Raw genomic sequence first — 13,294 nt, forward strand, 5'->3', positions numbered from 1 at the left:
ATTTACAAAGTAAGAAGGCCTGTAAGAAGTTGACAACCAGGTAACCGGAGACAAGCAAGTAAGCAGAGCTGAGGGAGTCGCCAGCTATGCCAGTGTGTGCAGCGCCCAGCCCTGTGGGCCGGTGATAGACAGAGGGCCACGCGCGGGGCAGAGTCCTGAAGGCTTCACGTGTGAAAAAGAAGGAAAGTTCCACACAGGAGCAACAAAAGCGTAAGGGACAGGCGGGGCACAACCCAGCAGGGTCCTCTCAGAAAGCTAGGTGCACGCAGTGCTGCGAGGCTGGAGCCTGCAGGAGCTGGGGAGGGGGAGACAGGACGGAGGGGAGGTGGGCAGTGCCTGAGGACACCACTGCAGCATGAGGGCAGGCGGAGGGTGAACGGAAACTCAGCTCAGCATTCACTGTGGCTGCTATGTGGAGGCGCCATGACCTGCTGCCCGGGCTGTGCACTCATAAAACTCAGTCACCCCTCTGGAGAGCACTGGATTTCTTTTACTGTAAATTTACAGGTATCTAGACAGCCACATAAGTATAACTATGAAATGTTTGTATGCTTACATAATAATACATTTTTAATCTGTCTCCCCCACGAGTCAATTAGCTCCTCAAGCTGTCAGATCGGATGGCCGTGATCCCACAGGCGTGGCAGAGGGCAGCTATCAGACCCTGGAGCCTGACCCAGACCCATCTGTTGAGAGAACTGAATGTAGCATGTGTGCTGCTACAAGAGGAAACCCAAAGACCAATTCACTCCTTTTGTTGAGCAATTTTTAAGGGTTAGTTAACTCTATACAGAATTTGTTCATTCATTAGGTAATATTTATTTCTGCCAATTACTTGTCAAGCAGGAAAAAACCTGACATAATCCCTGACTTTGTTAAGTTTACCATCTAGCAAAGAAGAGATCAAACAAGCGCAATACACCATGATAAATAACAGTATATGTTGTGCAAGACAGAAGAAAAGGCTCAAGGAGGGAACACCAGAGAGAAACTGGTTTAGCTGAGACCTAAAGGTGCAGGAGTCAGCTGGGCAGAGAAGGGAGACAAGAGGCAACTGCAGGTGCAGAAGGCCTAAGAGGAAAGACTTTGGGTGTCCCAGGCACTGAAAAGTCAAAATGAGCAAGAGGTCAAGGGCCCAAAGCTGGGGACAGTGGACAGAAGCCAGATCAGGCGAAGCCCTGCAGGCCATGTTAAGGATTTGCAACTCCATCAGATTCTAATGAGAAGCCACTGGCGAGTTTGAAAAAGAATAACATCAGATTTATGTTTTTACAAAATCACTCCAGCAGGTGTGTGAAGGATGAACATGTGAGGAAACAGGAAGACCAACAGGAAGCAACTCCCATAGCCCAGAGGGGGCGAGAAGGTGAGGAATTCAAGACCGATTTTGGAGACAGAATCATCAGGATAAAAAGATGGATCCCTTATACATGGAAGAAGGCATCAAAGAGGCATCCTGGGTCTGTGGCATGAACAACTGAGTGGATGGGGGTTTGACATGTTTATTAAGACACAGGATTTGGGGAGGAACCGATTTCAGGGGCAACAAGTAAGAGGCTCCTCTCTGGTTGATATCAGATGCTTATGAAAAATACAAATGTAGGTATCAAGAGGCAGCTGACCCCTGGAGTCTGATACACAGAAGAGAAGATGCACAGAGACGGATGGATGGATGGATGGATGGATGGATGGATGGATGGAGTTTAAAATACTGATACAGAAAAAGCATGACTTCAACCACAGGATCCAGAATCACACAAATGAACTATTAATAGTATATTCAAACTCAATCTACCACTGAAAGACACAGAAAAAAATCAACAACACATTTATTCCTAACAACCAAATCTGACACCTCTCAATCCTTCCCCGTCTTTCAAAAAGATGAAACAAACAATGCACACACTGATATAATCAAAGAACTTTCCAGGCAGGGCTTTCTGCACTTAGTAGCCTTGTAGCCAATTAACAGCACGGTAAACATTTACACTTACTTCAATATCCTGAATTAAAACTGTCTTTAAGCCTAGGAAATTATGATATAGTTGAACACAATTTATAACACAGTGCTCTTAAATATGTTAAAATACAATCTTCAGCAGGTGGAATCTAAGGTGGGTTCTTTAAACTAAATTCATCAGTACAATAAACTTTATTACAGAAAAGACTCCAGAGTGTTTTAAGGATAAAGTTTTCACTTCAAAGTACACAAATATAGGTCTGTTCTATTATTTTTAGCCTGTTCTAGTAAGTATTTTACATGTCTTCTTAAATTGGGCCATGGCTGTTTTTTGAGGTTAATGTGACTGATAAAATCAAATGTGAGGTTTAGAATGTCTAACTGCAAAGAGAGATTTGGATATATATTCTTTGGATTTGAGCTTTTTACTTTGTCTCTATCTAAAAGGAGTAATTTTATACTTTAAAATAACCAATTCAGCCAATTTCTGCACAGCAACATCTTTGTCTTTATCACACAGCAAAAATTAATCAGGATAAACACCTAAGGGCGAGACAGTAAGCGGAGAAGGCAGAGGGGACCTGTCCTGAGATGGTGCCTGTGTGCTCACCGGGCAATGGGCTCAGCCCCAGAAGGGGACAGGGTGCAAACTCCCCATAATTGTCAGAATCTGCTCCTGAAGGATCCATCTGAGGAGACAGCCTGTTCCAGCCCTACACGCAGACTGACTTTGACCTTGACACCATCCCTACCTTCTCCCTCTTCTACACATGGGAGCTCTGCCCTCATGCCCAAGCCCACCTCTATCAAAATGATGTTTCAGTTAAAAACGCCTCTACTCATTTGCTCTGCAGTCAGCAAACATAATGGAAAAATAAGTGGCTTCAATCAATTGCTTTGGGACGAACAAAAACACTACAATCTCTCTTCCAAAGTTCATAGTTCTAAAGTCACTTTGAAGTTTTAAAAAACTTAGTAGCTGATTATTTAATATCACATTGCCACTGGATTCATATATCTTGAATCTAGCCTAGACGTTGTGAGTGAAATCAGAGCCTTATTGTTAAGGATAAGTGCTAACAGAGAGGTATCATTTGCTATCACACAATGCAAGTGGCATTATATAAATGAATCCCAGCAAGTCTGGGAAAAGATCAAAATTTTCAACAAGTACAGAACTCTTCGCCACTGAGCACTGACCATGTTCAATTATACTACACAGTCCTGAGGTAAGAACCTGCAATTTAAAAAGTTCCCAAACCCAACATCCTTTAAAACTCAAGAGTTTGAATTAACTGCAAAATCTTTACTCTTAATATCTAATTATGTAATAAAATGACAGTCTTTGTTTAGTCATACTAAAGGATTCTAATATCACATGTTTTAAAAATGTTTAAAAGCCTAGAAAAGAATTAATAGATAATGAAACAACTCAAATGAAAACCAGCTTAATCTTGTGCTAACACATCAATATCCCGGTGGTATTAACGTGTTTAACCTGAACACTAAATTTCATCAGTCTGAAGCTTTACTTATAATACTGCAGCTCTTTACGCAGTGCAGATTCCTCCTTTTAAAAATCTTTCCTAAGTGAAGTAAGATGATATTTAAATATATATTTTTTAATAATAAATATTTTTATTAAATTCTTCATTAAGGACTTTATCTCCCAGGTTAAATATTCAATCCACTACTATTTTAAGCAGAACAGCCTACCTGTCTTGGTCTTATTCATACATGAATTATATGGCATTTTTAACTTCTAAACACATTCCCCAAATACCATCCTGAGTGTTACAATGAAATGCTATATTTTATATTTTTATTTTTATATAACTAAAACCCCTAACAACATTACAGAGGAAAACTGTTTATTCACAGCATTGCCGACCCTTAGTGATAAGCCCACCTTACAGTAACAAGGAATTTCCAATTAAATACACAGTCTTTACGGTGAGGAAAGGAAACCAATTTTTGAAATAAGAAAATCTGTTACTCTTTTTTCCTGCAGTCCTATTTAAGCTTAGTCTCTTTACTCTTTAAAAACTTCTGCCTCTCAGAATGGGTAGGACGTCTTGATTAAAACTCAAAACAAAACATGCAACTTCAAGAGACATAAGACAGAGCATAAAAAGAGTTTACTCATTTAAATGCATTTTCATAAAAATAATTTTATTTACTTTTTGAAACCCTCTCTAATTGGTTTTATGCAATAGTTGCAAACCCATACCATGTAATTTCCCTTTTTCCTTAAATTTAATTGTGACTCTCTTTGAAATAAGTTCTGACAAACTCTTATCCACCTTCTTAGCGCAAAAGCATGAATCTAAATAAAATTTAAACCGAATAGATTTTTAATCTACTTATACCTTTAGCCCAACACACTGGAAATGGACTACAGCCGCTCTTCTCCATACAGACAGCACCTGTGGGTCCCAGGGCCCCTCGGCCCGTCACTTCCAACAACATAAAGTCAGTCCTAGAAAGACCAAGCCAGGAGTCCGCACAACAAGTCCCCGTTCATCGCTCCTACAGGATTTGCTTCGATCCACAAGCAAGACTAAGCTTCCCCACTGTGCTCCTTTTTTCAGAGCTTGAAGCAAAATTTGGGAGGTGTTCCCTCTGTAATGTTTTCCAGCAGCTTGAAGAATGCCTCTCAGTTACAGAATCTTCTCAAGCTTCCGCAACCTGAAACACAGACCTTCCTGGCCAGATTAAGCTACTGAACAGAAAGAAACCAGCAAGTAACGTGACCCCAAGGGTCTGTGTTCCTAGATTCATTCAGGGAAAGAGAGCGAGAAGGAGGGGAGGGAGGACACAGGGTGGAGAAAAAGGCGGCCGGTAGCCAGAACCTTATTAATATGCTAATCTCACCCTTCTGTTCAATTCATCTGGCAGACTTCTGTTTACGAAACTGACAGACGATTCTAGAATTGGGTAAGCTGCAAATCAAGTCTGACCCAGATCATGTCTGTAGGTGCCTGCTCAAACCATTGTTGTTTTTCAAAGTCGTGCTTTTGGCATTTTACCAGCCTAATTCTGACCTACAGTTAAAATAATTACCTTGATGAAATAAGAATAATTCTGAAAATAAAATCCTGATCATCACTAAAAACAAGTCTGTAAAAAATGTCCATAGGAACCCAAGTATTTTTGAGGTAAAATATTTTTCCAGATTGATACTTGAAAAGTTTGTAAATTTATAGAAAGTATCTAGAAAACACATAAAAACAAGAGTTTGAGGTTGCCAGATACTTTCAAAATTAGCTTTAGGGAATATTGAGGGATCCAAGATGCATTTCTTGTTTTAGCTTCAAAATATAAGTGAATAATAAACTCATACTGAAGAAGCAGGACAGAAAAATACCCTAATAATCTGTACTGGAAACTTTTTTAAGATGCAAAGCTACTTACTTTCTCCATTCAAACTGAGAGATAATCAAGGTTGTCTAAAAAATTTAGCTCTTTGAACACATTCCACACTTATTATCTTAGCAGTAAGACAGTAAGTAACTAGGTTCCTGGAGCCTTTGCCTGGGCACAGTTTAGCCCTCCTAATATATCGGTGATTTTGTTAGTAGTAAATCCCGTAAACTAATAAAAAAAATCAAGTACTTTACTTAAATCCCGTAAGCTAATAAAAAATCAAGTACTTTACTTAACTGTGAATTCACTAACTTCTGAAAACAAGAGCTGAACAAAGGCTGTGGCCTCAGGGCAGCGTGTTCAGTTTCTAACAGCTCCCCTAGATGATGCTTTGTCCTGCAGGCTTTACCTTCAGTTTCCTAATTGCAGGCAGAGCTCAAGTGACCCCTCATATGCCCCAGTGAAAACACATCATTCACCACAGAGAACTCTGACCTCAGGCAACACTGGTAAGAAAGGGGGCTCCAGAAAACACAGGCAAGCAAGCCAGAAAAAGAACAGAAGAAACAAGCAGACAGACCCAGCAGAATTCATGAACACCAACCACCCCAGCTTCCCCCATTACTGAGGAGAGCCCAGGACAGAAAGGAACATCAGTGGGCAAGTCTGGTACCTGGTTCAGCCCCATGACAACGGCTTGGTGCTTAATCTGAAACCATCAGCTAAACAGACTGTATAAACGACCCAAGCAAACTGTGAGTCTCTCTTGGAACCTATGACTCTCAAAAATTAAAAATTCAAGGCTACCTTGTCACCAACCACATTCTACACACCAGATACTGATTATATCTCATTTTCACATCTTCTAAGCAAAATCAGTGCCACCACATCTTTTAAAGATGAGTAAAGACAGGGCCATTCAACCGGCAGAGGCACAGTGTCACTGAGCCCAGCCGTATCCGGGAAGCAGGGGTCTTCACAAACAGCCCAGAAGGCCACAGCAGCAGCTGTGAAGAAAAGCTAGCAGGGGTGGGGGTGGGGGGGTGGCTGGAGCTGATGCAGGGCAGTGGAGGCAGGGCAGTGGAGGCAGGGACGAGGGGCAAACTGGGAGCTTTCTAGGATGGAAAAAGTGAGTGAGGGGAGAAGCCCAGTTTCCAAATGAAGTGAACCAGTGGATGGCAGCTTTCTCTCCCATCCACCAAGCTAATTTATATTTTATTTCAATACCCAAATGTCACCTCCTGGTGTGCAAGGTCCTGAAAGCTGGAAAGATACAGAGAAGCATAAACTTCTCCAGGAAACAGGGAACAGTGGCTGCCTGATGAAGCAGAGCCCAGATGGAAGCAGCAGCTACAAGAAAGTTAAGAACCACTGCGGCGACTGAAAAGAAAGAGCAGCCGGTGTGAGAGCAGGAGAGGACACAGGTGCTCTGCAAACAGCAGAAAAGCACCTGCGGACCAGCACTGTGCCAGGTGCTTTCACACATAAAACAACCGAGTTTAACCCTTAACACAATCCCACCAAAGCACTTCCTTCCCCTTTTCTGCAGAAGAGGATCCTGAGGTTCAGAGGTGGAGTGATCTGTCTCAGGCCTAAGTTTGGTGATATAGCTACTATTTTCTTTCTGCTAAATATTAAAACAACTTATGCTTTTAAATTCCCAATCCAGTGACATCTTGAAAAGAATGGGAACACAAGTGAAAAAAGTAAGCAATCCCTTTATGCTCTGATTCATGACATTCTATATATTAATATAAAAAGCTCTTTGGTATTTAAACAACCTCTTTAGAGTATCAGTCTAGCTAAGAGCAACTCTGGTAAGTCCCACTTAACAAGTAAACTCTTAATTAAAATTTACTTTAAATAGAAAGATTACTGTTTGCTCAGGCCCCAAGCCTTGGTCACCTCGACTTCTTTTTCTGTCTCTTAGATCAAAGCATTCCATCAGCGAAACCCACCATCCCTGCCTTCAGACTACACCTGGGCCGTGACCTCCCCCCGCCCGCTGCCATCTGGCACCCACAGGCCTCCCCACCGCCCAGCCCCCTGTTTTTTGTCTCGCTGCTCCACAATCAATTCTCAGGCCAGCAGCTGCAACTGACCCTTTCTTTCAAAACATCAATCACACCATTTCACTCCTTTGCTAAAACTCACCAAATGTTCCCCAACTCCCCTGAACAGGTGACCTGCACACCAAGGATGGTCTGCAAATCCCTGTGCCAGGAGACTCCCCTACCATCTACAGCCCCATCTCCTCACCACCACCATCCCCGCCCCCGGGCTTTCTCAGCTCCAACCACACTGAGCTCCCTGTTGCCCTTTGCCCACACGAGCCACGCATGACACCTCAGGGCCTTTACACTGCCTGCCTCTCCCTCTAGGCTGGACACTCTTGCCCCAGATATAACCACAAGGCTCACTCCCTTTCCTCCGAGCCTTTGCTCAAATGTCACTTACTCCACGAGGCCTATCCTGACCGCCTCATCTAAAATTGCACAGCCCATACCCTAACCCAGCTTCACCTCCTCACAGCACGACCCCGTCTACAACACCACGTGCCTTATTCTGCACCTCGTCCACTGTCTGACTGCCCCACTGCAATGCACTCTCCATGGCGGGAAGGACGTCCAGGGCCTCACTGCTAAAACGGAAAGTAAAATGTACAGGCCGTATTCCACACATTCTTCTAAGCCCTGTAGGTAATGAGGACATGGCAGAGGGAAGTTCTATTATTTTAGAGGCCACAACCATAGAGAAAGCATCAGAGATTCTAGGTATCAGGACCCGACACTAAGCTCCACGACAGCGTGGCCTGCCTCAGTCTTGGGCACTGCTTCACCTCCAGGACCCAGCACAGGGGCTTGAAAAATATTTACTGCATGAATACGTGAATTACACATGTTGTAAACCTTGCTTTTCTTCCCCCATAAGAATGGAAAAAGAAAAATTGATATAAATTCTACAAAAACCATGTGGAATGCCCTTCCTCATCCCACATAAAAAATAAATCACACAACTGTAGTATTCTGATACTCCAATCAGAACTTCCACTGCAGATTTTAGTAGAGCAATAGTGAAACTAATGTGTGAGATTAGACGGCTAGCAAACAATGCCATAAGCAAGATCAGTGAGCAGAAAAACCCTTCATACACTGTATAATTTTGTCCAATCCGGCTTCCCTACAGAAACCTGGCCTTAAATAAGAAAGTCACTGGGAAAGAACTATTAAGAAACAAACTGCTTGTAAATGTCACAAAAGCAGCTCACAGAGATACAACTCTGACTTTCACAGTTCTCAGACGGTTATCATGGTTTTACTGGTTTGCCTTAAGTTAGTACCAAAACTTTAGGGCAGTACTTCTTACAAGAGTAAAGCACTGGTAAATGCTTTTATGTCAACCAACAGGAGGAATGTAAAAGAAAACTATAATTCACATTATACGCACACAATTCAAAATTTACCTTCATTAATCAAAAGTTAAAGACTGAAATAAAATCAAAACTTTCACAATATGATGCCTCCACTGGCAACTGATAGTTACAACATACCCTAACTTCTGCAGCCGGGTATCCTGTTCTAAGTTTACTTCCAGTAAGACTCATAGAATTACCATTTCTGTGTCATTGCGTCTCACTGTTTCCACCACAAACACAGAAAAAATTTTTTCTGAAAATTTTAGTATCAATAAAAATTATGACTTGGTAAGAACTAAAGAAATTCAAGCTTAACAATGGCTATAATCACCTTCTGAAGACAAACAGACAATAGGTCGCAAAACACAAAATATTCCGAAAGGTGATGGTATTGGTATTACTTGCTTTCCCTGCCAACTTTCATAACAATTACCATACCTCCCTTCCATTAATCTGGAGGAACTCTGGGGAAGCTGAGGAAGGCACTGAATTTGCAACTGGAAGACGCAAAGGAGCCCCAGTTCTATCCGTAAGACAAAGAAAGAATCATTTCACCATCCTGAACCTAAGTCTGTTCACCTGTAAAACAAGGACAATGACAATACCTATCACCTATTGAACAGTGATGACGTGTCAATCACAAAAGAGCAGAACAGCAACACTAATAATGATGAAAATATAATAATAATGATGATGCCAAGCTAATGCTTACTACGTACCCAGCCCTGTTCTAAGTACTTTTATCCCACAACAGAGGCAGACTCTATTACCCCCACTGCACAGATGAAGAAACTGGAGCACAGAGAGATAACTTGTTCCAGGTCACAGAGCTTCTAAGGTGCAAAGCTGGAAATCAAACTCAGCCAGCCAGGCTCCACAGTCTGTGTTCCTCATTAATTTGCTGAGTGCTTTACACCTATTTTCTCAATTAGTACTTACAACAACCAATGAGGTAGATGATATTATAATCCACATGTGACATGTGAACAAACTGAGGAACAGAGAGATTAAGTAACATACCTAACATCAAGCTAGTCGGTCAGCGGCAGAGCTGGGATATGCACGGGCACTCGGACACCCGCCAGACCACACACTTCAACCACCACCTACAGTGATGCTACCTGCAGAGACTGCAAAGCTTTCCAGAGAGAGTCAGAAAGCAGGCCCCACCCAACCTACAGAGGATGACTGAGTCAGAGTGAGGACCAAAGGGACAAGAAAGGAAGGGAAGAAACACGCCCACGGAAAGAACGCAAGACAGACGGGCCACTCTCTCCCCTACACAACATCCCATCACAGTCCCTGGTGTCAGCAATCCTGCCAAAAACAAATTCAGGTAAGATGCTGGACATGCAGCTGGTACCTGAGAGATGCATCAAAACCACCAGGAGATAAACATACCACTGGATTAAGCCACACTAAGATATATGAAACAGAAGGAAAATGCCTTCTAGAAAGTCAGAAGGGCTTCCCTGGTGGTGCAGTGGTTAAGAATCTGCCTGCCAATGCAGGGGACACAAGTTCCAGCCCTGCTCCAGGAAGATCCCACAGGTCGTGGAGCAACTAAGCCCGTGCACCACAACTGCTGAGCCTGTGCTCTAGAGCCCATGAGCCACAACTACTGAGCCCACGTGCCATATCTACTGAAGCCCGCGCACTCTAGAGCCTGTGCTCCACAACAAGAGAAGCCGCGCGCCGTAATGAAGAGTAGCCCCGCTCGCTGCAACTAGAGAAAGCCTGCACGCAGCAACGAAGACCCAACACAGCCAAAAATAATAAATAAATTCAAAAAATTAAAAGGCAGAAAATTTTGAACTTATTATTAATCTAAACAATACTCAGGACTTCCCTGGTGGTGCAGTGGATAAGACTCTGCACTCCCAATCCAGGCAGCCTGGGTTTGATCCTTGGTCAGGGAACTAGATCCCACATGCATGCTGCAACTAAAAGTTCACATGCCACAACTAAGGAGTCTGCATGCTGCAACTAAGGAGTCCTGGAGCTGCAACTAAGGAGTCCACCTGCCACAACTAAGACCCAACGCAACCAAATTAATTAATTAATTAATTAACTTTAAAAAACAATGCTAAACTAGAATATTTCCAGAGACACTAATTCATGGCCATTTCTTGTTTATTTTGCCATATAAAAGAGCAGCGCTAAATTCCAGGTTTAAAAACTGTTGGGAGGTTACTCGCCATTAAGTTTAAGAGGGAAAAAAAGGGTCCTGAAATGTGTAAGAAGAATGCTTCCTTAGTTTTTCAAATATAGTGAGTGGTAGAGGTATAGTAACATAGGATGGGACAAGACACCAAAATTTTCAACCTAACTACATATGTTATAGAGGGGTATTCTGTTTATATTAACCAAAATGACACAAATATCAAAAGGCAATCGAGTATTTATTTTAATGTTGCAACTGTTCAAATCAACTTTGAAACTTTTACTGTATTGGGCATGCATATACATATCCAACTTACCTCATCATTTCCTCACCATACCCTATAAATCCAATTTATCCACAGTTTACCCTATAAATCCAATTTATCCACAGTTTACCCTATAAATCCAATTTATCCACAGTTTGACCACTCACCTTATTTAGCAAATAGCGAAGGTAGGACTGGCTCCCCGAATTAGGTAACTGAAGCGGAGAGAACCTCTGGAGTCTTGCTAGAAATCAGGCCATGTGGTTGCAGGTTGCAAGCAGCTATAGCTGGAAGGGGCGCTGGTGCCAGGGGGACCCCTGGTGGTGAATGAGTCTCTTCTGCAACCTACATTCCTCAGCTATAAAGAGGGAGACGTCAACCATCTACATTTTAAATTATCCCTCGCTGTGGCCTGGAAAAGGAAAGTGTTTCTACAATGTGACTCTATACTCCATTTTCAAGAAACACTAGAAACACCCTGTATGGATCCAGTCCTTTCTTCAATCATATTCTGAGTAAGAGGCACAAATAAGATGGCGTCTCTTCCCAAACACAGCTGCGTAGTGGTTGGTTTTCTTTGTCAATCGGCCTCCTCTATGATTTTGCTCTTGTCACACTGGTATCAACAGACATTATTCTAACTTAGCAAAAATTTACAGAGTCACTTTTCCAACTCTACCTAAAAATTTTTATCATTAAAAAACGTTATTAGGGGGCTTTCTTGGTGGCGCAGTGGTTAAGAATCCGCCTGCCAATGCAGGGGACACGGGTTCGAGCCCTGGTCCAGGAGGATCCCACATGCCGCGGAGCAGCTAGGCCCATGCGCCACAACTGCTGAGCCTGCGCTCTAGAGCCTGTGAGCCACAACTACTGAGCCCGCATGCCACAACTACTGAAGCCCACGCGCCTAGAGCTGGTGCTCCGCAGCAAGAGAAGCCACCGCAGTGAGAAGCCCGTGCACCGCAACAAAGAGTAGCCCCCGCTCGCCGCAACTAGAGAAGGCCCGTGCACAGCAACAAAGACCCAGTGCAGCCAAAAATAAATAAAATAAATAAATTTATTAAAAACAAACAAACAAAAATGTTATTAGGGACTTCTCTGGTGGTCCAGTGGTAAAGAATCCGCCTTCCAATGCAGGGGACAGGGGTCCGATCCCTGGTCAGGGAACTAAGATCCCACATGCCATGGGGCAACTAAGCCTGCACGCCACAAACTACTGAGCCCAAACGCCTCAACTGGAGCCCGCGCACCATTTGCAGAAACATGGATGTGACTAGAGATTATCATACTAAGTGAAGTAAGTCAGAAAGAGAAAGACAAATACCGTATGGTATCACTTATACGTGGAATCTAAAATATGGCACAAATGAACCTGTCGATGAAACAAGACTCACATATAGAGAACAGACTTGAGGTTGCCGCCAAGGGGGATGGGGAGAGGGAGAGAATGGACTGGGAGCTTGGGGTTGGTAGACTCAAACTATTACATTTAGAATGGATAAACAAGGGCTTCCCTGGTGGCGCAGTGGTTAGGAATCCGCCTGCTAATGCAGGGGATTCGAGCCCTGGTCCGGGAAGATCCCACATGCCACGGAGCAACTAAGCCTGTGCGCCACAACTACTGACCTGCGCTCTAGAGCCCGCGAGCCGCAACTACTAAGCCCACGTGCCACAACTACTGAAGCCCGTGTGCCTAGAGCCCGTGCTCCACAAGAGAAGCCACCACAATGAGAAGCCCACGCACCGCAACGAAGAGTAGCCCCCGCTTGCAGCAACTAGAGAAAGCCTGCGCACAGCAACAAAGACCCCACACAGCCAAAAATAAATAAATAAATAAATAAAATTGGTAAAACCAACACTTAAAAAAAAAAAGAATGGATAAACCATAAGGTCCTAATGTATATATAGCACAGGGAACTATATTCGATATCCTGGGATAAACCATAATGGAAAAGAATATTAAAAAAAGAATGTCTCTATGTGTATAACTGAGTCACTGTGCTGGACAGCAGAGATGGGCACAGCATTGTAAATCAACTATACTTCAATTTTTAAAAGTTATTAAAACCAACCTCACGCCTATTAGGATGATTACTATTTTTTTTTTTTAAATATGAAAATAAC

The 13,294-nt window shown here is 42.9% G+C and overlaps 1 protein-coding gene across 6 annotated transcripts in view; it reads right to left on the reverse strand.

The window, feature by feature from the left end:
- Positions 1–13,294, reverse strand: part of PTK2 (protein tyrosine kinase 2) — a 252,711-nt gene that overhangs the window by 183,711 nt on the left and 55,706 nt on the right. The window contains exon 1 of one of the 6 annotated variants that reach the window (XM_059995248.1): positions 4,330–4,672. The exons of 3 other annotated variants lie outside the window; for them this stretch is intronic. In XM_059995248.1, the coding sequence (XP_059851231.1) occupies positions 4,330–4,429 (100 nt within the window). In that variant the 5' untranslated portion in view covers positions 4,430–4,672. Of the gene's footprint in view, positions 1–4,329; positions 4,673–11,337; positions 11,583–13,294 lie in introns of those variants that run through there. 2 more of the 6 variants (XM_059995242.1, XM_059995249.1) reach the window with 2 other exon arrangements.

This window comes from Delphinus delphis, chromosome 17 (genome assembly GCF_949987515.2).
Source record: "Delphinus delphis chromosome 17, mDelDel1.2, whole genome shotgun sequence".
In the NCBI taxonomy this organism is placed as follows: Eukaryota; Metazoa; Chordata; class Mammalia; order Artiodactyla; family Delphinidae; genus Delphinus; species Delphinus delphis.